Raw genomic sequence first — 27,227 nt, forward strand, 5'->3', positions numbered from 1 at the left:
CTATGTTATACCTCTGAAACTAATACAATACTGTAAAGCAACTATACTTCAATCAATAAAGAGGAGGACTGGAAAGATTCCCATCTGTCCCCCCCTCAGCAAAGAAACCTAAATGCTGGTTATCCAAAAGACTCAATAAAAAGATTCTAGGAAAGAGGGAAGGGAAGGTCCAAAAGAGGTTAGTAATTAATTCCATCACTCCTCACAACAGAGAATATCTTTAAAGAGGAGACTACAGGTATTACTATAAAGTAATTTTCTAAGCGTAAAAATACACTAAGGCCCTGCCTTTAAAAAAAAAAAAAAAAAAAAAGGCAAACAGACCACATCATGATAAAAAACGAGAATTCAAACGTGACAAAAATGTTTAAAGTTTCCTTTCACTCCTATTTCCACCTAACCACTTCCCCATATCTAGAGGCAATTAGTGTCACCAGTGACTGTTCATAGTCTTCTCTGGCATATCTGCTTGTAAGTTCAAAAGGAAGTAATAGAAAAAAACAAGACTCAGTGAAAATGGTTACCTATGGGGAAGGACAAAGGGGGCCTTCTGTGAAGGGCCTTCTTGTACAGTTTTAATTTGTGAACAATGTAAATGTTCAGATGTGTTATTTAATTTAAATAAAAATCAAAAAGAAAAAAGCAATCCCTATGAACGAAGATAAATTTAAACAAGTGAAACTAATACAATGTCAGTTAGTGTGAAACTAAAAAAAAAACCATGTGGTATTCAACATTCTTTTAGTAATAGTATTGGTATGTTCATTCAGAATTGTATAGTTATGTTCTAAGACAAAGCAAAGAAAATCATGTCAATAGGATCAGAAACAAGATTTTCAGAGTAAGAAAAGAGATTCAAGTGTAAAATTGGAGAATTAAAACTGGTTTGGAAACTCTGACTTTGCATTTAGGGGAAAAAAAAAGTATTCCTGGATGGACAGATCTGGGATAAAGCAAATAGAGCAAAATCCTAACTCTAAAATTAAGGTGATATGTGGGTGTTCACTGTATTAACTCTTCTTGACATGTGAAAATGCTGGGGAGGAAGGCTGCTGAGATTCCGCATCATCTGAATCACAGAGAGGGCAGCCCTAGGATGAGGGACGACTCGCCAGCCTGCGCGTCTATCCCAAACAGTTTCTACTCTGTCATCACTTTAAACAACCGGCCCTCCTGAAAAACCTACTCAAGGGCCAAATCACCCCCAGAAAATCAGAAGGTCCAGGACTAACAGGTCACATCTCTCTATTCTGGAACATTTACTTTTATGTAAGTGATTTCAGCAGTAGGCAAGCAGCAAGCATGCAATATATCCGAAAAAAAACATAAACAGACTGGTTACAAACTGTTTTCTGATTCTGTATAACTGAAATATGACTAAGTAATAATATATTCATTACGACAAAGCTATACAACCTTAACAGGCTTCCCTGGTAGCTCTGTGCTCAAGAATCTGCCTGCTAATGCAGGCGACCTGGGTTTGATCCCTGGGTAGGGACGATCTCCTGAGAAGGAAACGGCAACTCACTCCAGTATTCTTGCCTGGAGAGCTACGGCCATGGAGCCACAAAAAGTCAGACACGATTCAGAGACTAAACACGAACAGCAAGTATAACCTTAATGTTACACTGAAAGACTGTGGGTATCTTCAAGACATCATTAAAAGGGGGTTTTCTCTCAATTTTTAATTAAATTCATATTGAGTATAGGTAGTGGTACATATGATTCACATACATCTTAAACCAATTTTTCATTCTTAGACTAACATTAAAATTTGTTTGAATAGAAGGAAAAAAGGCAGAATATACCCCAAAATATCAACTGTAGTTCAGTATGAGTGGTAGGACTGCAGATGCTATTTAAAATAGTCACGCTTTTCTCTACTTCACAGGATTTGTCTGATTTTTCTCTTTTGCATAAGAATACTTTGGTGGTCCACTGGTTAAGACTCCAAAAAGCTTCCAATGCAAGGAGAGCAGATGTGATTCCTGATCAGGGAATCAAGATCCCACATGCTGCATGAAATGACATACATACATTCCTTGGAAGAATACATTACCTTACAACTGGAGAAAATGTTCTTTAAAAAATCCACACGCATTTGCTGGGCATAAAATAAGTGATGGAGTAGGCGAAGAGGTGACTTGGGATTTCAACAACACTGAAGACAGATAACCAACTCAAGGTATGTTTAAGAAACGTGGCGGTTATCTCTCTCTAGGGCACTTTCCCCACATTCACAAGGCACTTGTTAAATAACACTTTCCTCCTCACCATCAACAATGCAGCTCCCAAGCATCTTTGGTGGTTTCAAAATGCAGGTAAAGAAGTATCCAGAACCCAAGCTTCACCTTGGCCGTTCGATAAACACCAGCACCTACACGCTGCCCGGGACACAGGGCTAGGGTCTGCAGAGGAGAAGCTGCTCTTCCCACCACCTTCACCCAGGCTCCTGCTCTGTGCCTGACACCATTCTATGCCCTGAGGACACACCAGTGAAGAACTGACCAAAAGCCCTTCCCTCCTCTCACACAGGCTGTCTTTCACTGGTACATCCCACCTGGCAGCTCCAGGAGCTCCACCTCAGAAATCCCACCACACCTCTTCTTCAGCCTGACTACAAACAGCAACCCTCAAATGTCTCCATTTTGTCTACTTTTACTAGCTCTTTACTGATTTCATTTCTCCTTCACCCAGCCTGAACTAAAATTGTCCGTTTGAATGTTCCTTCACCGATAAACCTCAACTACTACAACTGTTCTTCTAACTTCCTAAACTGTTAATTTTCCATTCTGCATCAATCATGCAATTCAACTTTCCTCCCCAGCCAGCTGAGTACATAGTGAAAAATAATGTTACATATGTAAATTGCTGTCACAACAAATTCATGGTTTTAGATCTCACAGTTCAACATTTTTACTTCTCTGATCAAGGTATATTTACTAAGTAACTATGTGTGGGACAACAGAGATTAAGTTGGGAAGGACGAAAGTCTGTTCTCTAGTGGAGCTCACACTAACAAGAAAGACAGATCTTACATAAATAATTATGACTATGATGAAATGCTGTGACGGGGAGTAGAAGTGCTATGAAAGCAGATAAGAGAGGAGTCTAACCTAGTTTGGAGGTGCAAAGGCTATCAAGACAGGCTCCCCAAAGCAGAGATGTTTCTGTTCTAATCAACTGCATATTCCAGCCCACATTCCTAACTTGTATTTAACCCCTCAACCCCACCCCCTCAGCAAAGGAGCTTGTTTCCTCAACTCGCCTTGGATTCCCCGGTGATTCCCTCTCCTTAATTTACACATGTGACCAAGCTTGTCCTGTTCAAACCGAAGCTGAACTCAATTTTCTAGAGAGTAATTTGGTCATTGCATCGTGTATCTAAAAGTGTATAGAGTCTTTCTTTTGATACACTGATTCTACTTCAAGAAATCTTCCCTAAGAAAGATTAAAAAAAAAAATCATTTAATGCAAATGCAAAAAAGTCATTTCGAATAGTGAAAAGTTACAGAAACAAATAACAAGAGGAGAATAGCTATGGATGGGCCTTAATACATATACAACAGATGATACTGCAGGAAAAAAAAATAAAGCAAAAAGAAGAAAGATGACCAGAGCTTTTATTCTTATAGCAAAAGGCTTACACCAGTAAGTAGGTTAAAAAATACACAGTAAGTAAATCAATAATAAAAACAGGCTATAAAACTGTTTAAGGAAGAGTAGAGCTGTGTAATAAAAATGTATATATAAACATTGGAAGGAAACAAGTTGAATCATTAGTAGAATTTATCCAAGATGTAATTTTCTTCCTATTTTTCTGAAGGGACAGAATGACTATTCCCATAACAGCCACACAGCTAGGCAGCCTCTGGCTCCATTAACCCTGTCCCGCACTCTAACTCCCTAACACACTGTACTCACTCCCGCCCCAACTTGAAGGGATTTGCTAGAACAAGGATTAACAACCTTCGCAGTGACCGACCAGCAGACAATTCAGTTCTCCTTTTAGCTGACTTCCTTGGCTTCTACCGCTTAGGACTCTCTATGACCTTCCTTCCGACTCTGACCATCCCTGCTCAGAATTCTTAGCTATTAATACCCTTCTACATTTCCTATAAATATGGTGTTTCAGATGTCCACCCTCGGGCCTCCTCTTTTTTACACCACATACTTGGATGATCATGTCAATTCTCCAGGCTTCAACAACTTACATTCTGATGACTCCAAAATCCACTGACAGCTTTTCTCTCTCCTAAATCCCATTTATTTTTAGCCAAAGCCCTACTATTAATTCATCATCTGGATCGTCTCACACTGTTCCCATTACCTGCAATTTCAAAGCTCCACTTTCCTCCAGTATTCTTTATTATGTTCAGTCACAGCACCATCTATCAAATCGACTGTCCCAGTCACCACCCTTCATTCTTTGCTTTTTAACAGCCTACCCTTACTATTCCCACTTTCTAATCAAGCCTTTTCGTTTTCTTTAAAGTCCTAAAGAGCTAACAAATCCATCTATTCTTCTCACTAACTCCACTACACAGATTAAGCCAATTCAAACTCATAATGGCCCAAGTGGTCCTCTTGTGTCTCTCAGACCTCTCTTTTCTGTATCAGAGTAACCGTCCCAACATGCAAATCCAACCATTATCATTCCCCATTAAAACTAGCACCTAATAGGTAGAGATTATCCACTAGAAGGCCCTTCACGATCAACCCTAGACATATTCCTGCCGCAAACCTTTGTGTTTCTCTCTCTCCATCGGCCACAGCAGCATCAAGGATTTGCAGCAGGCATTGAACAGCTGCTTTGCCTGAACTATTTACAATCCTCTGAGGCTGGCACTGTTTCCATTTTACAGAAAAGGGAAAAAAAAGTTTGTCAAAAAGTACAAGGACACAGAACTAGTAAGTGGCAGAAAAGCCAAAGTGATGTAGTCGCTCAGTCAAATCCAACTCTCTGCAACCCCATGAACTGTAGGCCAGCAGGCTCCTCTGTCCATGGGATTCTCCCGGCCAGAATACTGGAGTGGGCTGCCATGCCCTCCTCCAGGGGATCTTCCGGACCGAGGGACTGAACCCAGGCCTCCCACACTGCAGGCCTTCTTTACTGTCTGAGCCGCCACTAGGGAAGCCCCGGTTAAAGTGGCAGAGCCAACACCCCAGTCTCCCTCTTTCTAACCCCAAAGTGCTTCACTGTATTTTAGCAGAAGTAACGAAGTCAGCTTCTAGGGCAGCTGTCTGTCTTTGAATGCTCTGCTGAGCGGCGATCTCTGGAGGGGTTCCTAGGAAACTGGTCTAAGGAGGGTGAGCAGGTGGCTGAAAGACAGGGGAGTGAGAGAGACTCATGCCCGGCTTTCTTCCTCTTCCGTAACTACATGCACACCTTCTGGAGGCTTCCCTGATTGCCACCCCATCTTCCAACAGAGCTGGTCACTTTCCCCACCGCACTTCTCTGCTTTGTTCACACAGCTATTGTTATACATGTTGTGATGTGCTGACATATTCACTTCTCACCTTACTCACACGCATCTGGAAGGCAGGGACCCGGTCTCGGCCAACCCATCCTTGTAACCCCAGGTTCCGAGCACAGCAGCCGGTATTAAGAGGTACCCGACCAGTGGAACTACCTCTTCTTCCTGTTTTTCTAACCTCTATCACAATTCACTCCCAGGCCACAGCCTCAGAGCCTCGCTCCCATCTCTGGCTCTTCTCCACACTGGATCCCCTCCCCACTCAGAACTGTCCTTCTAAACAGATAAAACACCACTGCCCAACTCAAGAAGACCGAAGGCCCCCTTCTACCTACCGAGTACTCACCCACAGAACTATCATCACGGCTCTCCATACCCGATCTCAACTCCGCTCATACTTCTGCGAACTCTTCACCATGAGCCCGCAATCACCACTAACACTGGGTCATGTACCTCAGCCAAAGACACCATATGGTTCCATTCCTCCCACTTAGCACAGTCAGGAATATTTTTCCCCAACAAAGTATCTCAAACTCTAACTCATTTTCTAAGGCCGATCAAACACTATTTCCTTTATAAATCTGTTTCCTGGAGCTAGAATCATCATCTCCTCAGTTCTCCCATCTGGTCTTCCATTCTTTAAGTACCTCCTATAGCACGCCTTCATCTGGAGTTATTCGCACATATCTGCTCCCCGCCCTGCACCACTGTGCCCTCCACATACTGAATTCTGTATTCCTGGAGGACAGGAACCCACGTTCGCTTCACTCGATGCATTTACTGTGCTTCTGCTACCAGGTTCTCTACTGGAATCCAGGGAGAAGGCAGAGATGAATGAGTGCTTATCGAAACTTGCTCAGTTGCTGACAGCACCTGATACTCCATGTATCACTCTTGTTCAATCCATTAAATTCACTGCGTTAACAAATATATGGTTCGCTTGGTCTTTTTCGCCGTTCCCGTTTGTGCTTCCCTTTACTGCTGTCACTGACAGAAAGCCACAAGGAAAGACCTTTTAAGGACAGATGGGGGAAAAGGCCTTTGATTTCTTTTCTACTCCCCCCCAGGAAATAATCCAGAAAAGTCAGGAAGCATAGAAGGAATGTTCTGAAGACTACATTTTATTATCAGCAGAATTTAGGAACAGAACAGAGACTGGATTACTTGCTGATTTCTCCTGGATCACACTGGCAGAATGGCATCAATATTTTGTTTGAAGAGCTAAAAATATCACACTCATAATAAATTATTCTAAAAATTTCCAAATAAAAATTTTATTATCTCTCACATTTATAATTAACTTTATCCCCACTGCCTCTATTAGTATGCATAATTTAAAACCTGAATGAAATTCCTGAACTGAAAGTACATTCATGAGACCAAGTCTATTAGAAATTCATCTAGACAGTCAATAAGAATTAACAAGAACATGAAGTAAATATATACCCTTTAAATAAGTCTCCTAAAAAATGGTTTTACGCAGATAATGTGATTTAATTTTTTGGTTGCAAAATGTTAGAAATTCATTTTGAAATTAAAAAATCTGACTGGTTATTCTGTCCTCATAAAAGTAAGCTTACTTTGCTGAACATACAAAAAAATTATGTTTAAATGAAAATAAACATTTAAATGAAATTGAAAATAAATGAAAATCCAAGGCAGAAAGCAAAACATATTGTTTTATTCAATAAGAAGCTTCCTTCAAGCCTCACTTCTTAGGCAATGAAGAAATACAAGTAATAATCTTCACAGTCATATTCCTAACCTTCCAAGGCAACCTAGAAATCACACATTTTACAAATAAACTGAGAAGCAACTCATACCCAACTCCTGCCACTTTATGAAAAAACCTGCTACAACGACAATTTCTCTTAAGAAAACTGCCATATTGGATCCAAATACTTATTTATCTGTCCCTATCTTGGATAAATGCATTGCTTAAAAAAAAATTCAAAATTAAATATAATAAACTCTCAGGTGAGCATATATCACTGCAAATGAAAGATAGCTGACAGCTGCTCTTTCTGGTTACATCTTCACAACATCGTTAGGAATTTAGGAAGGACTTCTTTTATCTCTTGATAACAGTTCAATGTATCTCCAGAAAGACCTTACTTGGCCAAAATAAGCTACATGACTTGCTTTTGTTCCATAAATGAACTGTTTGTTCTTCGCTCCCAAAAGCATTGAGTTGGACCTAAAACTGCACTCAAAAAGATTACCAGAAATAAACAAATCAGACAAAAAAACCAATGGTTTTCGCCAAGAATATACAGGCGGTAGGTACTGTTTCTCATCTATCCATTTGTTCATTCATGAGGGCTGGCTAAAAAGAAAGCACTGAAATACAGAAATATAAAATCGTCCCTTATCCTTGAATCAATAAGTGACAATTACAGCATCATAGGTACTCTAATTTGTCTGCCCTCAAAGGAGAGGAAGCGTGACAAAGGCACGATCTCATTCTGGGAAGGAGAAAGCACCACCGTAAGAAGCACCTGTAAACTAGGGCCTGAAGAGTAATAAACTAGCTAATAAGCTTGGCCAATGGGGAAAGGGACGACAGACATTCATTTTTAAATTTCTCGCCAGGTTGACGGGTAACCGCTCTATCCAAAACTTGATTCCTTCTCTGCTCTCACCCCTCTCCCCCTCCAGACCGAGACCTATCAGAAAAAGGGAGACTGAAACCCAGCAGGCCCCGAGAGGCCTTCGCGGGTACGGAAGCCCTTCCGTGTTTCCTGAGTTCCAAAGAGCAGACCAAGCAGTGACTAACTAGGGAAGAAAGGGAATGCAGAAACAAATGAAAAGCAGTCATTCAAAAAAAGCAATGACAGCTTGCTAGTTCGGAGCCCCAGTCTCCCTCAAGGGATACACGTAACAACCTGAGAGTATCTCTGAGTTGTTCTGGAAACTAAGACCCCCCCCACCCCTCCCAGGGGGTGGATGGTGACTATGCTACATGCTGACCCTGGACAGGCGGGAACCAGAGGCTGATGATTAAGATTCCCAAAGCATCACCCTGTTATCTCACCACCAGCTGAAGAAAGCCCACAGGCTGATCATATACCCTGCAGCCCTCAGCTCTAATGTTGCCTTTAAAAACCTCCCCGGAAAGCCACTGGGGAGTCTGGGTCACTGGGGCATGAGCTGCCCATCCTCCTGGCCCGCTGCTCACACTAAACACTGTCCTTCACCACAAGCCGGTGTCAGCAGACTGGCATTGCTGGGTGCTGGGCAAGTGGACCCCAGCGTGATTAGATGACATTTTTCTAACCTAAAGCGTGTCCCATCCCTCTCCTGTTGGGTCACTTTACATTGGTTCAGCTCTGTTTAACACCCTACTTTCTGTTTTCTGGGGCTTGTTTCTCCAAGTCCAACTGGCAGGAAAGTGGGAATGGAGAGTAACTGGGTACCCCACTTTGAGCCCCCCCAGCTCAGGAAAGAGAGGAGAAATAAGGATCTTAAATTTAATCAGGGTGAAGGCTAAAATGAGAATTGCCCTAAGAAGCACTCCATTCAATTCCACTGGTCAATTCAGTATTCTTAAGTATATCTGTTACATCCTTTCTTAACCATGTCCATAGTTGTTGACAAGTAATTAATTTAAAATTAAAATGAAAGAATTATTAAGTTTGTTTTAAAAAAATGTAGGGCAGATAAGAATTAATGATCCTTCAACATCATTGGTCATTAGGGAAATGAAAGTTAAAATCACAAGAAACCACTAGGTATCTATTAGAATGGCAGCAAATTAAAGACAAACAAACAAAACAACACTGACAATACCAAGGGCTTCTGAGGAGGCACAGCCTCTGGGACCCCACACACTGCTACTGGGAACGGAAGCCAGCACAGCCACACTGCAAAACAGCTTGGCAGTTTCTTATAAAGTTAAAAGACACTTAACGAACAACCCAGCCATCCCATTCCTGTGTATTTACCCAAATTAAGTGAAAACTCACGTCTATGCAAAAACTAGTTGCCAAAAAACTGGAAATAATCTGATGTCCTTCACCAGAAGAGTAAGGACACTGTGGTTGGTTCCTCCATACAATCAGCGATAACAGCTACCAATACATACAATAATAAGGATGAACTTCACATGCATTATACGAAGTGAAAGGTGCCGGACTTAAAAGGCTACTATACTCTTTACACTACATGACTCCATGTATATACCATCCTAGAAACAGCAAACTATAAAGGAAGAAAACAAATCAGTGGTTGCCAGGGGCTGGAGATAGGGAAAGGTTGCCTGAAAAGAGATATGGAGGAATCTGGGTGTCGGTGGGTGATGGAATTGTTTTATATATTGATTCTGGTGATGGTTACAAGACCGTACACATCTATCAAAACTCACAGACCCGCACGCTAAAACAGTTTAAGTTTTACTACACGTAAAATATACCTAGTTTCAAAAATGAAAGAAATTCTGGCCACAAAAAGATGAGACTAAAAAATTAGCAAGGCATTAATCATACATCACGAAGGATCCTGCTAAGAAGTTTTAGATTTTATTCTCAAAGTAACTGGTGTATTAAATAATCTTAAGAGAGGGACAGACCCTTCAGTTCTGTATCAGAAGGAAGATGGACAACAGTTAATAGACTGGAGTGAGAGCAAAACAGGGGCACCTGGGAGATCTCAGGCATTCAGGGGAGAGATGACCAACCCCTGACTCGGGCAGAAACTGTAGAAGTGGACAGAGAAAGTTAAAGGCAGGAAATATGCAAGTTTCTAGCAATAGTGAAACCATGAGCCAGGCTATGGTTGAGAAAACGACTTTAAATAAGCTAAATTTAAATGCCTGTGGGACATTCAAATACAAACATCTGGTCCAGAGCTCAAGGGAATATCCCGAGATTCAGTTGCAGATTTGAGGCTCATCAGAGTACTGGCAGCCACGAAGATATAAGGTCAAGCTCCTGCAGAGTTACGCAGAGCTAAAGGGAGAGAATTCTGGGAATTATCCTGAGCAACACCAGCATTATGGAGCCAATGATATAATGTGAAGTATAAAAGAACTGGGAGAGTATGCAGCGGTGCAACTAGAAATGGTTACAATTATGTGCCATTTCAATCTGGGGTCTCTCAATCACTTTACTCTTGGCTTCTATGATTTTATCTTTGGCCTGATCACCCTGGGAAAACTGAAGTAGCTAAAAAGTTACCACTGAATCCAAGGTGTCACTTTGTACTTTGCATATCGTTGCCACTGATGATGTTCAGCAAATAAAGTAAGAGGAATAATCTATTGAACACACTTATTTTGTCAATTAAACCCACAAGAAGCACTAAAAGGGGTGAAATGATTCACTTCAAATACAGGTAAAGTTACACATTCTAGTAACTTCACCTTGGAAGCTGAACAAACAACTCTAGAGATGCTTTAAAGGATCTCTGATACCACAATAAATTTATCAGGAAATACCACAGAACCGATCCAATAAGTCTATATAATCAGCTCTCATTCAGAGAGAGGGATGCACCGAAATTCCCTGTGGAGTGTCCTCAAAATGTCCATCATGTCCAAGCGCTACACCTGAAAATACTGACTAAGGAACTTTGGGGGTAAGAACCAAGCTACTGTATTTTTATTAGTCCCTAACAGAGTGGCGTATATACTGTGTGTACACACCACATATCCCAAGTTGAAAAGCAATGACACAAAAGTTAGTTCCAGCATCTACACGAAATTATCAGCTGGAACCTTCTAAACTACATCCTAATCCTTGCAATAGCTGACAGTGTACTAACATACATTTCCCTGACCTAAACCTAAAATTCTGAGTCTCCACCCCTACAAAATACCTGTGAATCACCTTTTGGTTTTGGTTAACTATCTTGGAGAAGATTTAACTTCTCAGTGGAATTCAGAAAATGGCAGTGTAAGAAAGGCATGGAAAATGAGCCATTATCTCTCTATTGTTTTATTCCAATTCTCCCTTTTAACAACAAACCTACCAGAAAATTCTGGTAATTTTATCAACTCAAATGTTAACTTCAACAAGTATTTAAGCAGAACCAAATTTTTATCAACTCAAATGTTAACTTCAACAAGTATTTAAGCAGAACCAGATAAAACCTGCTATACTACAATATTCAGATTCCACTCTTTCAATTACCAAAATTTTCCAAAAAATTCCAATTTTCCAATTACATCATAAACGGTTATGAATGAAAACAAAAATAATTATCCATAAACAAATTTTTCCCACCAAAATTTCCACTTACCCATCTCTTCCCTTACTGACAATTTTTACTTCAAAATAATAAATCCCACAGGCTGCTGGTATTGGATGTGTGGCACGAACTGACGCCGCATCTTTTGGGGTTTTGCCATGACCTGCATAAGAACAGGAAGAAGGACAATCAAGACATATATATTCAAATGAAAATCTTAACTCAGGAACGAACACAGCTTTTGAATGATATATACATTTCTGGTCTCATCAGAATAAATAATTTAGTAACACACTTATCACAATCCAATATGCAAAATAGCACAAGTTAAACATGGAACTCTTCACACAGTTACTAGTTTTGGTGAAATTTCAGAATCTAATAAGCACACTGAACCTAGCAATCCTTTTTGCAAATAAAATATTTTAAGGTAGACAATATTTTTAAGAGGCAAAAGGATACACTTTAAGAACATGATGAGAATATGATTCATTTTATTAGACCTAAATTTGCATATAATTTGTAAAATTCCTAAACAACACATGTTTGCCAAATGACCTACTTTTTAAACCAGAAGCATCTGTATCATTGATTATTTTTTAAAGTGAAACTTTATATAATTAGGTTGAATTGGTGAAACAGCTTTCTTACTTTAAGAATTTACAAAGCTGTTCTTTGACATACTTTGGTCATTAATTCTATACAGAGGCTGATCCATAAAAGTTCTTTGGTCAATTATGGCCTACCAAGAAACATATCTACCCTCCAGTTGTCTTTTCATTTTAAGAAAGGAAATGAATCATACTATTGCTGACATCTTTAGGAAATCAGATAATGGCTTTTAAACTTTTACATATTAGCTATTCCCCAATCTAATTGCAGAGAATTTTATCCACTAATATCACATCCCCCACTATGTCTACCACCCAAGACACAAATTATCCTGAAAGCTAGCATGTGAACAAAACCACGTGAGCAAGAGAAAATATGCCCAAATATGCCCATAAAACCACCAGAATAAAGACGAAGCTGAAGCAGCATTTCAGAAAGTACTCAGAGTGAATGAGACAAGCCCCACAATCCCCGAAAGAGCTGATGAGAAATAAAGCTCTAAGTCATTACTCAGGTGTTCCAGTTAGATATGCTTCACCCAGTACAGTCATTAATCTTTCAGTCCGACTATACCACTACCTTCACGGGTAGCAGAATTCCCCTTCTTAAATTTAACATGATTGTTTTAAAATTAAACCCTTCTTTTAAGCCAAAAATTATATTGGCTATACAATAACCATCACACATCAATGAGATCAGATCTCTTCTTACCATACACTCTGTCAAATTATCAATGTATGTCCTATCATGAAACAGTTGGGTGTACACTTGTAGTGCAAATTAGCACATGGTCACATGGCCTAAAAGAAACAGAATGAACTCAGCCACTCTAGTCTACTACCATTAGCATACTAACTATGGACACAGGTTTTTCAGCCCAGGGGACCACTGAGAGGTGATAAACTCAGCTAGGAAGATAAAAACGGAAGTGGCAATGTACAGATGCTGATAAACAGTCTTAACATATGCAGGTAATATTTACATTCAGCTAAGTGGAAGAAAAGTATAATAACACAAATCTGCAAAATGATACGCTAATCACTTTTTTAAAAACTGAAATTTTATAAATTATGGTTTCAGCAAAACATCTTCTACAGTAAAGTTATGTTCAAATAATTGAGCCTCCTGGGAAAAGGTCATGTAAACAAAAAGCATTTTTAGAATTTAGACAGCTAAAAATAAATCTAAAGAAAACCCCAATTAACCCAGGAGTCCTAAATCGACCAGCCTTTATTTTTGGTTTTGGTTTTTTTGAAGAGAAGCGCTCAAAAGTCTTAGGGATAAGGGAATCTGAAAGTATCTTTAATAACGGTATGTGATAATAGATGATATATATTTAATACTATGTGAAAGGCACCATTCTAAAAGCACTGTATTGACAGAACTTACAGTTACTAAAAGGGATGGGGCTGGGGTGGATATATCAGGAGTTTGAGATTAACATATACACACTACTATACATAAAACATTACCGACTCAATGGACATGAATTTGAGAAAACTCCAGGACTTGGTGTTGGACAGGGAGGCCTGGCGTGCTGCGATTCATGGGGTCGAAGAGAGTCGGACACGACTGAGCGACTGAACTGATACATAAAACATAAACAAGGACCTACTGTATAGCCCAGAGAACTATATTCAATATCTTGTAATAACCTACGATGGAAAAGAATCTAAAAAATCCATATGCATGTATAACTGAATCACCATGCTGCACATCTGACACAATGTAAATTAACTGTACTTCAATTTTGAAGATGGCAAATAAGTAAATAAAAGCATTGTGTTTATTAGCTCATTTCATGTTCAAAACAACCCATGAAGTAGGTACTATTTATTACCATTTCACACTTGAGGAAGCCAAAGGAAGAAACTCAGGGCTCACTGCTGAGTGAGAGTCCCAAACCAGGATCTGTGATGGGATTTAAATTCAAGAAGCCTGATTCAGGGTGAGCCCTGAACCCACAGGAAGGATTTAGTTACACTGGCATTCTGGAATCACTTCACAAGTACTCCCACCTCCTATTTAAGTTACTTCTATGAGAAAAGAAAAATAAAACTAATATTTGAGAGTAAACAATCTCTCAAAGCATTAGGTGCTTTTGTACAGATTTTTCTCATTCAACATCTGTGAAATAGGTATAATTTAACCTCATTTTTAAAAATGAAGAAATTCTTAAGGAGGTAATATAACTTGCCCCAAATTGGTAGAATCATGCATTAAATCCATGTCTGAATTAAAATCCCCTATGTTTTACTACTGTGCAAAAATAACTGCAAAGAATTACACAATCATAAATCTCCAAGACCAGTATATTCATTATGCTCTACCAAGACACTATAGAAGAATTCTGTAAAGGTTAAAAGGATTTGTTTCATTTTAAAATTAACTTTAAAAGGTAAAGACCCGGGAAAAAGGCGAGATGTAAGATTAAAAGGATGCACACTATTTTTAGGTGAGACTAGTAATATCATAGCAAAGGGCCTATTTCTAATAAGGTTTGTCGGCAGGAAGTTTATTACCTTAAATTTTGTGGTGACCAAAGTACAACCTCACACTACCGAAGTGCACATTTTTAAAACCACAGTCTTCAAGGTTAAGTGTTTTCTGGATGGTTCAAGAAGAAAATACATGTGTTGCTTCAGGACTCTAAGACTAGCAAGGTCAGCTCCTCCCCTGCACACAATCTGCTGACTGCACTTACCTGGATGGTTCTGAAAAATGCCCCCACCCCTAGAACTCGCCACTCTCCAATGCGCAGCCAAGTGCCTTTCTGAAAACAGACCTCAGTCTTCCTTGTACCACTAGCCTTCAGTAAACTGACGTCCTCCCCTTTCAGCCGAGAAGAAGATGAACTTCCTGAAAATCCTGTCTGACCTCCCCTCCCTCTGCGTCTCCCACCTCTTCCTTTCTGCTCCAACCACCCTGGCCAGGCCGGGCAGGGCCACACAACTCCCTCCAACTGCAGAGCGGTGCCCTTCCTTCTCAGCCTTTCTATCTCAGCTCAAGCTTTACTTCCTCAACTGTTCTTTCTCTAACCTCTCTGACTCAGTCTAACCTTGTTTACAGACCCTGCATACCACATTCACACACATAATGCTCATTTGTGATTATCTTATTGTTTCTGCATTTCAATTCCTGGACCTCTTTTCTCCCCATGGACTTCCACTCTAATTTTGACCATTCTTCCTGGAGCCATGCTCTGGATTCAGACATCACCTGAAACTACTCCACCGCAGAAATATTAAATTCTAATAAAGTCTGTCTTGGTACTAAACACATTTCTTGAATACAAATTAGCTCACATGCACTTGATAAATACGGGAATGATGTCAGCATAATAAAGAAGTCATTAGGTTCATAACAGCTTTTCCCAGTTCATTAATGAATTAAAGGGCAAATTTTAGCAATACACAAAAGGCCCTAAATCAAGAGAGCTGGGATTCCTACGGAAGTGTATTCCTATCGTCCCTGGTGTTTGGTGGCTTCAGAAAGTGCTGTACTAACCACCATATTAAGCCATCTGGGACAAATTCGACAGCAGCACAGACCAAAAGTGCTACAACACTTCTTCTCTGTTTATATCCACATGGATTCATGCATCTCATGCCTACTTATTTTCCACTTCGGGTTACAGTTCAAGGCCAGTTCATGTCTTCTGCTACTCAGCTATGCCCCATTCAGCCACTGGGCGATTTTTCAGTTGGCTGCCCCGGCACTCTGATACACCTCCATTTGCGTGTTTTTGTTTGTTACTTTCTGGCAATGCAAGATGGTGGAAGCTCATCTGGCGTATTTCCTGCCCCAGTCCCAGAATCAGTCATTTCTCTAAGGAGCCCTGGCTCCTTTTATGGACAAATGGCATTAGAATCCAAGATCTAGGTACTAGGTATGCTCACTGTTGGGCTTCCCAGGCACCGTGGTAAAGAACCCACCTGCCAATGCAGGAGACATAAGAGACCTGGGTTTGATTCCCGGGCTGGGAAGACGCCCTGAAGCAGGAAATGGCAACCCACGCCAGTATTCTTGCCTGGAGAATCCCATGGACCGAGGAGCCTGGCAGGCTACAGTCCATGGGGTCACCAAGTCGGACACTAACACTTTCACTTCATTATACAACACATCTATACTTTTTATGTAATTATCTGTGCACATATTAAACTAAACAACCAACTCTAATCTATTATCACATGGATCATTCTAACCACTTCAATGCTGAGAAACCTAGCTCCTACTGTCCACCATCCATTGATTGAATCGTTAAATTCCAGTTTAAGTCGATAACAGTATCAGAACTGTTAACCCATATCCCCCTGAGGTACAGCTTATCAACAAGAATTCAGCACTTATCTACTTTCATTTACCTTTTTAGTTTTACAGACTCCAGTGATTTCCAGTAACTTGTTTATTTAGGTCAGCACCTTTTCCCTCCTTTCCTGAGACTGTTTCATACATTTGCAATGTAGTTAGATTGCTTTGTCACATTTTACATTCTATCCTGGGATTCCCCCCCCCAACGTTTCTCCCAAGTAATTAAAAAAAAAATATGTACTAAACCAAAACTACAATGAGATATCACTTCACACTGCTCAGAATGGCTATCATCAAAAAATCCACAAATAAAAAATGCTGGAGAGGGTGTGGAGAAAAGGGAACCCTTTTGCAACTGTTGGTGGGAATGTAAACTGGTATAGCCACTATGGAGAATAATATGAAAGTTCCTTAAAAAACTATAAATAGAGCTACCATATGACCTGCAATCCTACTCTGGGGCATGTATCTGGAGAAAAACATGATCCAAAAGAAAAATATGCACCCCAATATTCACTCTAGCACTGTTTACAACAGCCAAGACACAGAAGCAACCTAAACGTCCATTGACAGAAGAAAGGATAAAGAAGATGTGGAACACATGTACCGTGGAATATTACTCTGCCATTAAAAAGAATGTAACAATGCCATTTGCAGCAACATGGATGGACCCAAAGAATGTCATACCAAGTGAAGTCAGTCAAACAGGGAAGGAGAAATACTGAACGGCATTCCTTACATGTGGAGTCTGAAAAAAATGATACAAATGAACTTACAAACAAAACAGAAAGACTCAGAAAGCAAACTTATGGTTGCGGCAGGGGGGTGGGATGGTTAGGGACTTTGGGAAGCTCAGGTACACACTGCTATACTTAAAACGGATAACCAACAAGAACCTCCTTTCTAGCACGTGGAACTCTGCTCAACCTTATGTGCCATCCTGGATGGGAGGGGGGGTTGGGAGAGAATGAATACATGTGTATCTATGGCTGAGTCCCTTTGCTAGTCACCTGAAACTATGACAACATTGTCAACTGGCTATACCCCAATACAAAATAAAACATCTAAAGTTTGGGGGGGGGAATGCTTGTATTAAGGTTCACCTTTAAAAAAAATAATTTTATCTATTTATTTATTTTTGGCGGCACCGGGTCCTCATTGCTGCGCAGGCTTTCTCTAGCCGTGGAGAGCGGGGGCCACTCTCCCCAGCAGTGTGAGGGCCCCTCACCGCAGTGGTTTCTCTTGCTGTGGAGCAGAGGCTCCAGAGCATTCCCGCGCCAGCAGTTGCGGCTCCCGGGCTCCGGAGCACAGGCTCGGCAGATGTTAGGGTTAGGGTTAGGGTTAGGCAGATGAGGTGCACAGGCTTAGTTACCCCAAGGCATGTGGGGTCTTCCTGGATCAGGGAGCAAACCTGTGTCTCCTGCATTGGCAGGCAGATTCCTTTCCACTGAGCCACCAGGGAAACCCCAGATGCTTATTTTTGATTAAACAGGAACATACATCGCTAACAGGGAAGACCCAAGCCTGCGGGTTGAACACTAGGCCTTTGATACCCGCACAGGCGGAGTGGAAATCTAACCAGGCTTGTATTTTATTAGAACTGTTATTTTTTAAGTGCTCTGGTTACAAAGTTCCACAGGTTTTAAGTGGTCTGCCCCAGCCCTATTTTTCCCAGAAGCCCTGTTACTTTTAGTGGGCAATTCTGTGGAAAACATGAGGTTTTCCCAGCAACTCAATTCTGCCATTACAGCGGCAAGGCCTACGTCTTCCCCAGGACACACCCTCCTATCCTCTCCCCTTCCTAAAGAACTCACTTCTGCACTTCAAAACCCAGGGAACATCAGCTCACTGAACTCTTTCTTGTTTGTTTTTCCTCTTTCAGGACAATATACATTGTAACTATTTTAAAGTGCTCAAATATCTTGATTTCCTTCATATGCCTAACCTTCCATCACAGCCAGGCAGCAAAACCACAGCCTAAATCAATGTTACAAGCCATCTTCTCCACTCTGCACCGGGCGGCTAGCCTTTGCCGAATACAAGTCCAAACATCTTGCAAACAGTCACCTCCGTGAACAAATGATGTCGGCGGGGACCCCCACTGTTATCCACACCACACAGACATCTTCAAATGATGGACATCGCTCACACCCTCACCGTTCACTTCAGGCTTTAAGTCCTCTATCTGAACTCAGTGAGCACACTGCCTCACATCTTGTCTCACGAAACGCGACTTAAATGGGACTCCACCATCACAGGCGCTTACGTTCTACTCTCCACTCCCTTACTGCTAACTGGTGGCCTCTTTCACTATTATCGAAGGGCCAGTATGTATTTCTCCCCTCTTCAAGGCCAAGCATCTTCAGCTTCAGAACCACTTTCCTCCCTCCACGTCCGCACTCCGTTAGCCTCCCAAGCTCCTACTTTCATCCTTCTCCTCTTTACTCCCCTTCCCTTCAAGCTATAAGGGCACTGCTGCTGCTGCTGCTAAGTCACTTCAGGCGTGTCCGACTCTGTGCAACCCCATCCCTGGGATTCTCCAGGCAACAACACTGGAGTGGGTTGCCATTTCCTTCTCCAATGCATAAAAGTGAAAAATGAAAGTGAAGTCGCTCAGTCATGTCTGACTCTTCGCGACCCCATGGACTGCAGCCTACCAGGCTCCTCCATCCATGGGATTTTCCAGGCGAGAGTACTGGAGTGGGGTGCCATTGCCTTCTCCCTATAAGGGCACAGTGTCCCCCAAATGCATACATTTCATGAAATTATATGCCTCTGTGTATAAACCATTGTCAGTGATGCACTGGTGTTGGTGGAGAGTACAGTGAACTTCCCCCTCTTACTTTAAGGTAATAAAATCAGGTATCATTACTATTTCTTATTTGTTAAAACATGTTAAATCCTGTAGACATTTATTGGGACTCTATACCTCGCGCTAACATCACATTGCCACCTAACTTATGTCACTTCAGTTTTATAACCACAACCAGATTAAAATCAGACCTACTTAGAAATGACACAGTAGTCTCTAACACAGTACTTTCCACAGGATTTTCAGGGATAATTTTAATTATGTGAATTTTCATCGTATATGCTGATGTTAGAAGCTAATTTTCAGATCCAAAAATTTCAGATTGATGTAACTCCAACATCAGCCACAACAAAGAAAAAACAAAAAAATCGGCCCTATCCTCCATTCCCCTCCAGGTACTCAGATACTCCAGGTATCTCTTTCCTGGTCTACATTTCTCAAGAATAGTTTGTATTCACCATACTTTCTGCTTGGTCCCTTCTATTTACCCTGATTTCTGCCCCCATCACCCAAATCGCACTGCTCTGCCAAAGGTCACAATGACCTAACTTCCAAATCCAGTGGAAACTCTCCTGTGCCTGTTTCACTAACGCTGTCTGCGGCCTCTGACGTGAGAGTTCACTTCCTCACTTCTGACACTCTGCTCCGCGTGTGTGACACCACCCTCCCCCCTGCGCAGGTGCCTCTTAACTACTCCCTCCTTGGGCTCCCTCCAGCCTTCGGAGCTGGTGTTGGCTCAGGATCCCGTCTTTGGCCCACTGCTCTTCTCACTTTACTTTCTCTCTCAGACACTTGAGTTCCAACCACCAGCTAGTGGTGACTCCCAAGTCAGTCACGACCTCGACCTCTCGCCCAGGATCCCGCCCTTCCGAGGAGAAACTGCCCCCCACGCTGTCCCTACTGAAACAAGGGGGGCCCACACTCCCTTGTGCCAGGAGGACATTCCGTAACAACCATCGCACCCTACAGCGGACTCAACACGGACGAGCGCCCTCGAGAGGGCCGCGATCCGCACCACAGCAAATGATGAAGAGATCTGTCCAACTGAGAACGGTGGCGATTAGCTAGGCCAATCTGAAAAGGCTCTTGGGAGTTTAAGATAGGACAAAGGAGAAACAAGCTAGCAGGGAAGAGAGGAAAACCACCAGAAACTAGCACTTGTCGCCGTCGCCTTAACATTCAAGTGAAAAACCATGAGCTCCAGCTGCGCGCTTACACTGCACCTCACTGACTCCGAAGACCACTCTCTGTTCTTTCTCTAATGCTATTTCTTTGGCTTCTTCTGGTTTATGTGAAGTCAGATCACATGGCTGAGATTCACATTTTTACTTATCTCTAAATATACTGTAATATTTCCTTGCCATCATCATTTACTTCGCAATTCACTGCAAAAAAACTAACAGGGCTAGACACCCAGCATTGGCCTTGATTTTTTTTAAAATCATTCCACCATATCCTGTCAGGGTGACTTCAATACAGATCACAGATATGTATTTTTTTCTCTCCACCCAACACTGACCAACCAATTCAGGTCCTTATTTCTTGTATGGTCTGCAACAGCCTTCTGAACGAGTCTGCCACTTTCAGTCTTAGGGTCCCTGAATCCATCTTCCAATTAGTTGTGTAATCTGACAAAGATCAAAATGAGCCAGTCACTTCATATTTAAAATCCTTTGATGATGATTCTTCTCCTACAGAATAAGATCCAAGCTCAATGAAATATTCTGTAAGGCCCTGTTGGATCTTTTCCCAGCTGTTCCTTGTCACACACTTAAATTCCAACAACCTCATATTGCTTGCAAATCCAAACATTTAGAATAATTCTCGCCTCTACACTTTTGTTTATGCCTTTTCCCTTGTAATGTCCAGCCCCTCCTCCTCCTCCTCTGTATCATACCCATCTTTTAAGACTGACCACTGGCCTCATCCCCTTCAAGAAGCTGTCCCTGACCCACCAGCTTCACCCCTGCCCACACAGCCTGCAGTGGACACTCCTCCCATCTTCTCCCCAATACACACAATCCCTGGGTTGAGTAGTTCTGAAGAAGGAAATGACAATCCACTCCAGTACTCTTGCCTTGGAAATCTTGCGGACAGAGGAGCCTGGTGGGCTACAGTCCATGGGGTCGCAAAAGAGTCGGACCTGACTTAGTGACTAACACAACAAGCACTATATACATCAATTGCTTAATAAATCATTACTACAAAAAAAATCATATGATTATCAGATCACTTAATTCTTGTAGTTATCAACAAGTACTCCCTTAAAAAAAAAAAACAGATTTTCTTTGATGTGGACCATTTTTAAAGTCTTCATTGAATTTGTTACAATGTTGCTTCTGTCTACCTTTTGGTTTTTTGGCCCTGAGGCATCTGGGATTTTAGCTCCCAGATTAGGGATCCAACCCTGCATTGGAAAGGGAAGTCCCCTCAGCTAGTATTCTTAAAGTTTTGGCAAAGCAAGTTTTTTTTTTGGGGGGGGGCGGAATTCAGTTTTTAAATTCGTTGATCTTAAAGAACATTTTCTGTATCACCTCCCATAAATCTCAAAAGACATTTGTATTTGTAAGCAAGCAAATATATGTTGAGATATTTGTTCTACCTAAAGAAGTGCAAGAAATTAGATAGGCAATTAAATTTAGGAAGCGTTAAAGGTCTAACGACTGGTGATATTGAGGGGGAGGGGAGTTGGGCATATCAAAAGTTCAACCTATTTGGTTACTGTTAATAATGCTTCAATTTGAAGGTGACACTCACTATTTACTTCTTCCTATCATTCCCAACTTTCACATTTCTTCTAAACTGCCCTAACTCAGTATAATCCACGTGTCTGGACTCTTCCACAGCACTAGTGTGCTCCAGGTAGCACTTTCCCCAGAGGAAGTACTTTCAACATCAACTATTTTTCAAAGTCAACTTTTCTCCAGAAAGTTCTAAACTGGATTTGATCTAGTTGAGACAATTAAGTCTCATACAAACTGAAACGGGCAATACAGTATGGTGGAAAGAACGGTAAACTCAGAATCGGTGAAAATTAGTTCCATTCCTGGCTTGCTTGTGATGGGGGAGCTGTATCTCCAGGTGCTCCCACTTTCTCACGTCGTAAATGAGAGCTCTACCATCTTATCCAAATCCAATAACATGCTCTTGGTGTATGTACCAGAGAGCTTCGCAAAGTATCCAGATTGTGGTAACTTCACAAACACAAAAATCCAACCTGCAACTGAAACATCCAGAATGATCAAACCTACTGTCATATTTGTTAAAATGCTTTAAGCTGGAATAAACTTATCATTATAACCTAGGTCTAAACTTGTCATATTTGTATTTATTCAAAGCTAACAAGAATTTTAAAAATAAAAGGGGCCATGTTTAAGGATTTCAACAGTTGGTGTATGACTGCTAAAATTTTAAAACTTTTAACTTTTTAAAAATTTTAACAGAGTAAACACACCCAATTCCCCTGCAATCTAATCAACTTTGTCTGCATGGCTGGCATTGTTTAACATCAACTCCCTCAAATCACTTAAGGAGCCCCACAGCTTCCAAAAGAGTTAATTCCTATTGAGAAGAACTACATCTTCAAACCAGAATACTACATCTTCAGACCAGAATACAGTCAGAGCAAAAGAAATTTCTATTTCAAAGGTAGGGAAAATCCTCACCATTCTGGAAAATAATTACCTTCAATCTTTCAAAAAATGCTTTATGAACAGTAGTTTTCAATGTTATTTTGTGCCTTGAGGTTTGATTACCACTGCCTATGATACTTCTCCTTTGCTCAGATGCCCAGTAAATTCTCGCGTGGTCCACTCAGAAGGCACACAGAAAAAACAGGAAAAACACACATGCACACATTAAAATAACAAGAGGAGGAAGAGGCAGAGTGGGAAGGGGGCCTGTATTTGTGACAGGGGGGAAGGGAGGGACAAAGAAAGGAAAGAAAAAGGGAGAGGAAAGGATGACAAACAGCAAGATCTTTTTTTCCAAAAATAATGGTTTATGTTTACAAAATAGTGAAGTTTCCAGAAAGTGAATCTTAGTATTACACAACAGAAAGTAATAAAGAGGCCAACAGGAAAAATATTTGAGACAGCAGTGTCATAAATATTCCAAACTCCAACCAATTTCACATAAGCTGTACTTTTCCCTGACCCGAATCAACAATTTTAAGTCAAAGGAGTTAGTAAAACTAGTCAAGGCATGTTACAGTGCTAAATAAACTATAATCACAAATCTCAGATACCATGGAAATTCAGAGCTGGAAATTTCCTTACCAACTAACCACCTAGTTCAACTCTCTCATCACTCAGAGAAAGAAACTGAGGCCCTGCCTGGTAATATACCTAAAATCACAAACGATGGCAGGATTCAGAAAGCTAGAATTCTTTGTTCAGTAATACCCTGTATCTTCTGTCTCTGATTTTATAAGCTAACCATCAACCATCAAATTTCAACTTCTGTCGAGTCTAACAAAAAGCATTCTGGTAGTCTGATCAGAAGTGAACACTTCATTAGAGCACTGTTCACACAAAACACAAAATTAAGAAATAGCCTTCAGAGGAGGGTATTAACAGAATATCCTAACATAAAAAAAACAAAGGTCTGATATTTTGAAATTTTCAGTCATTTAGAATAAGAGCCATAGCATTTAAAATTGAAAGTTCTTCTCTGGATCTATGGATAAAAGGAAGAAATATTCAACAAGGCCTATTTTTGTGCGTATTCTTTGCTGCCAAATCATTTGGAAGATTTCTGTGGCTATTCTCCTTTCTGATTAAATAGTAACTTATTTATCAACGTTCTTCTCAAATTTCAGTCCGGCAAACTTGAAGAATTTCACCACAATGGTTGCTTATACCCTCTATATCCATGTCACTAGGATCTGAGTAAGACCCTCCCTTTGAAGCCAATCAAAAATGAGGCTGCTTTGAATGTAAAAGCAGCAGGTTTGGGGCCTAAAAAACTGGATTTGTTTTCACATTGACTGATATAATGGATTGATTCCCCCCCTCAGACATGTAAACTTGATGCATGCTATTAATTTGGGTTACATTTCAAAAATTCCCATGGCAATTAATAATTTTATATACAATTAATCTGCTTAAAGCTTTGTTTTAACATAGGAGAGAAAGGTGAGGGGAGGAGGGACCCAAGAGCACTAGCCTAAGGCCTTTTTCTTTTTTAAACTGCAGGTGGAAAACGGAAGCCAATTTTCTTTAAAACACTAAAATACGTTGTTTTTTTAAACAAATCCCTGTTTTCCACGAGACTTTATATAACGCCAACACACAAATATAGGGCATTTCCAGTCGGTAGTGCTTCCCCAAGAACACACGTCTTCCTGAGGTTTCAACCCCTCTCACCCTCCAGTTGCTTTTATGGAGATAACACGGACGACAAACTTCGGTCGCCGGTCCTTTTGTCGTCCCCCCTAGACAATCTCCGGCCTAATTTGGGGCAAAACCCTCCACGGATCACTCCTCCCCCCCCATACTCCCTGCTCTCCCATGATTAGAAATTAATACCCCACAATCGTGTCTCTCTTCCCACTCCCCCCACGCGCCCCCCACGTAAGAGGAGAGCGCCTGACCCACCACCACCCGGAGAACAATGTAAACCCAACTGGGAACCCACAGATTTCCTCCATCCCGGCCCGGCGATTTATCTCAAAAGGCAGTCAGAAAGCGAGTTATGTCCTGTCATCCTGGATTCCCCCGAGGTGTCCTGCACCCGGCCTGGGATTACCAGCTCCCACTCTACACGCAGGGAGCCTTAACCCTCCGCCCCCTTCCCGCGATCGCCCCCCACGGACCCCAAGCCCGGCCCCGGAGCGGCGGGCGGGCCGCGGGCCCCGGCTCCCCGCGCATGCCCCGCACCTTTGTAGTGCACCCGCAGGTTGTTCTGAGACAGGCCGATGTAGCTGAACTTGTCCTTCGGGCTCCAGGACCGCGGCAGCGGCGTCTCCTGCTCGTCCACGGCCGGGTAGAGGCGCTTCAGCCGCCGCTGCAGCTCCTTCTCCTGCTCGTTCAGGGCCGAGTCCCCGTGCGGGAAGGGCGCCGCGGCGCTGCCGCCCGCCGCCGGGGCCGGGGCCGGGGCGCCTCCGGCCGGGCCGGGGCCCGCGGCGAGGCCAGGGGGAGCGGGGGGCGCGCCCGCGGGGGCGGCCGCCGAGGCGGGCGGCGGCGGCGGCGGGGGCGGCGGCGGCGGCGGGGCCGCGGTGGCCGGGGGCGGCGGCGGCGGCGGCGGCGGCGGCGGGTGCAGGAGCAGGGCGGCCGCCGCGGCCCCCAAGCCGCCGCCCGCGCCGCCGCCGCCGCCGCCGCCGGGCGAGCCGGCCGGAGACGAGCCGGCGCTGACGGCCGGGGGCGCCGGCAGGACTCCGGGCACCGGGGCCGCGGCCGCCGGCGGGGGCGGCGGGAGCTGCTGCTGCTGCTGTTGTTGTGGCTGCGGCGGCGGCGGCGGCGGCGGCTGCCCGGACATCCCGGCCGCGACTCAGCCTGCGGCCGCCTCCGCCTCCTCTCTCCTTCCTCCTCCGCTTCCCGGGGGCGCTGTGGCGGCGGCCGCCGGCACCAGGCGCCCAGTCCGCCCGCCCCGGAAGCAGGCGGCCGGCCGCGCGCCCAGACGGAGGGAGCGCGACGGTTGGGGGGCTCGCAGCCGGGGCAGTGGGTGGGCGGCGGGCCCCGGGGGCCCCGAGAGAACGTTAGCCGGAGCGCGGGCCCAGGATGAGGCGCCGAGGCCGCGGGCGATGCGGGGCGGGGGGGGGGTGAGAGCGCAGTGCCGGCCGCCGCTGCCGCTGCTCTCGCGGCTGTTTCCCTGCGGGCGGGCCGGGCCGGCGCGAGACGCTGCGCGCGGGCGGTGCTGCGAGGGGGCGGGGCCGGAGCGCGAGCGCGGCGCGGAGGGCGGGGCCGGGCGGGGGGGCGGGGCCGGACGAGGGGGCAGGGCCGGAGAGGGAGACGAAGCACGCGGGCTGTGCAGCGAGGGGGCGGGGCCGGAGCCCGAGAGGGCGGGGCCTGACAAGGGGGCGGAGCCGCGCAGGCGGCGGAGGGCGGGCCCGCTCGGGTCCAGGCGCCTGGTCCAGGCTGCCAGTGGGACGCGCGCGGTCGGAGGAAGATCGCCGGCTGCTGGCGGGCCGGCGGCTGGCGTCCCCGCCTCTGCCGGGAGCCCGCTGTGTAGCCCCGCCCGCCTGGCCGGCAGACTCTCCTCCTACCTGACTTCTTTTTGTTGCCGTCGCCCCGCCCCCGCCACCGTAGGGTCGCCTCTAGCGCGGCCGGGCCGCTTCCCATCCAGGCGAAAGCAATCGAGCCCCGCTGGGGCAGCCGCGAGCCCGGTCGGCGGACCCCCGAGACCAGCGGGACCGCCCCGGCTCCCGGAGCCCAAATCGGGTCCGTGAGTGAGCCGTCCGGGGCTTGCCCGGGTTCTGCTCGAGCTCGTGCCCCGGGACAGGGCCCTATTTGTCGCCTGCCTCCTGATGATGTTCCGCATCCTTCATAGTTATGTTAATACTTTAACATAACCATTTCTAAAGGGAAAGTCTCCCACTTAAACCAGGGAGCGTCTTATTAAGTAATTTTATGAGGTCTTAAAAGTGAACCTCGGGTGGCAGAAGGTGTCACTAATTTATTAGGAGTGCTAATGAAGAGTGGCATGTCATCGGAGAGCAGGAACGCGAAATTACAAGTTGTATTTAGGAAGGGCTTCTGCTGCTACTGCTGCTAAGTCGCTTCAGTCGTGTCCTACTCTGTGCGACCCCATAGATGGCAGCCCACCAGGCTCTTCTGTCCCTGGGATTCTTCAGGCAAGAATACTAGAGTGGGTTGCCATTTCCTTCTCCA

The 27,227-nt window shown here is 43.6% G+C and overlaps 1 protein-coding gene across 1 annotated transcript in view; it reads right to left on the minus strand.

The window, feature by feature from the left end:
- Positions 1–25,963, minus strand: part of RANBP9 (RAN binding protein 9) — a 68,913-nt gene extending 42,950 nt beyond the window's left edge. Inside the window, exons 1-2 of the mRNA XM_020903675.2 lie at positions 25,278–25,963; positions 11,715–11,826 (exon numbers count right to left, since the gene is read on the minus strand). Coding sequence (XP_020759334.2) covers positions 11,715–11,826; positions 25,278–25,875 — 710 coding nt within the window. The 5' untranslated portion in view covers positions 25,876–25,963. The remainder of the gene's footprint in view (positions 1–11,714; positions 11,827–25,277) is intronic.
- Between the last annotated feature and the right edge of the window lie 1,264 nt (positions 25,964–27,227).

Source organism: Odocoileus virginianus, chromosome 27 (genome assembly GCF_023699985.2).
Source record: "Odocoileus virginianus isolate 20LAN1187 ecotype Illinois chromosome 27, Ovbor_1.2, whole genome shotgun sequence".
NCBI classification, from domain to species: domain Eukaryota; kingdom Metazoa; phylum Chordata; class Mammalia; order Artiodactyla; family Cervidae; genus Odocoileus; species Odocoileus virginianus.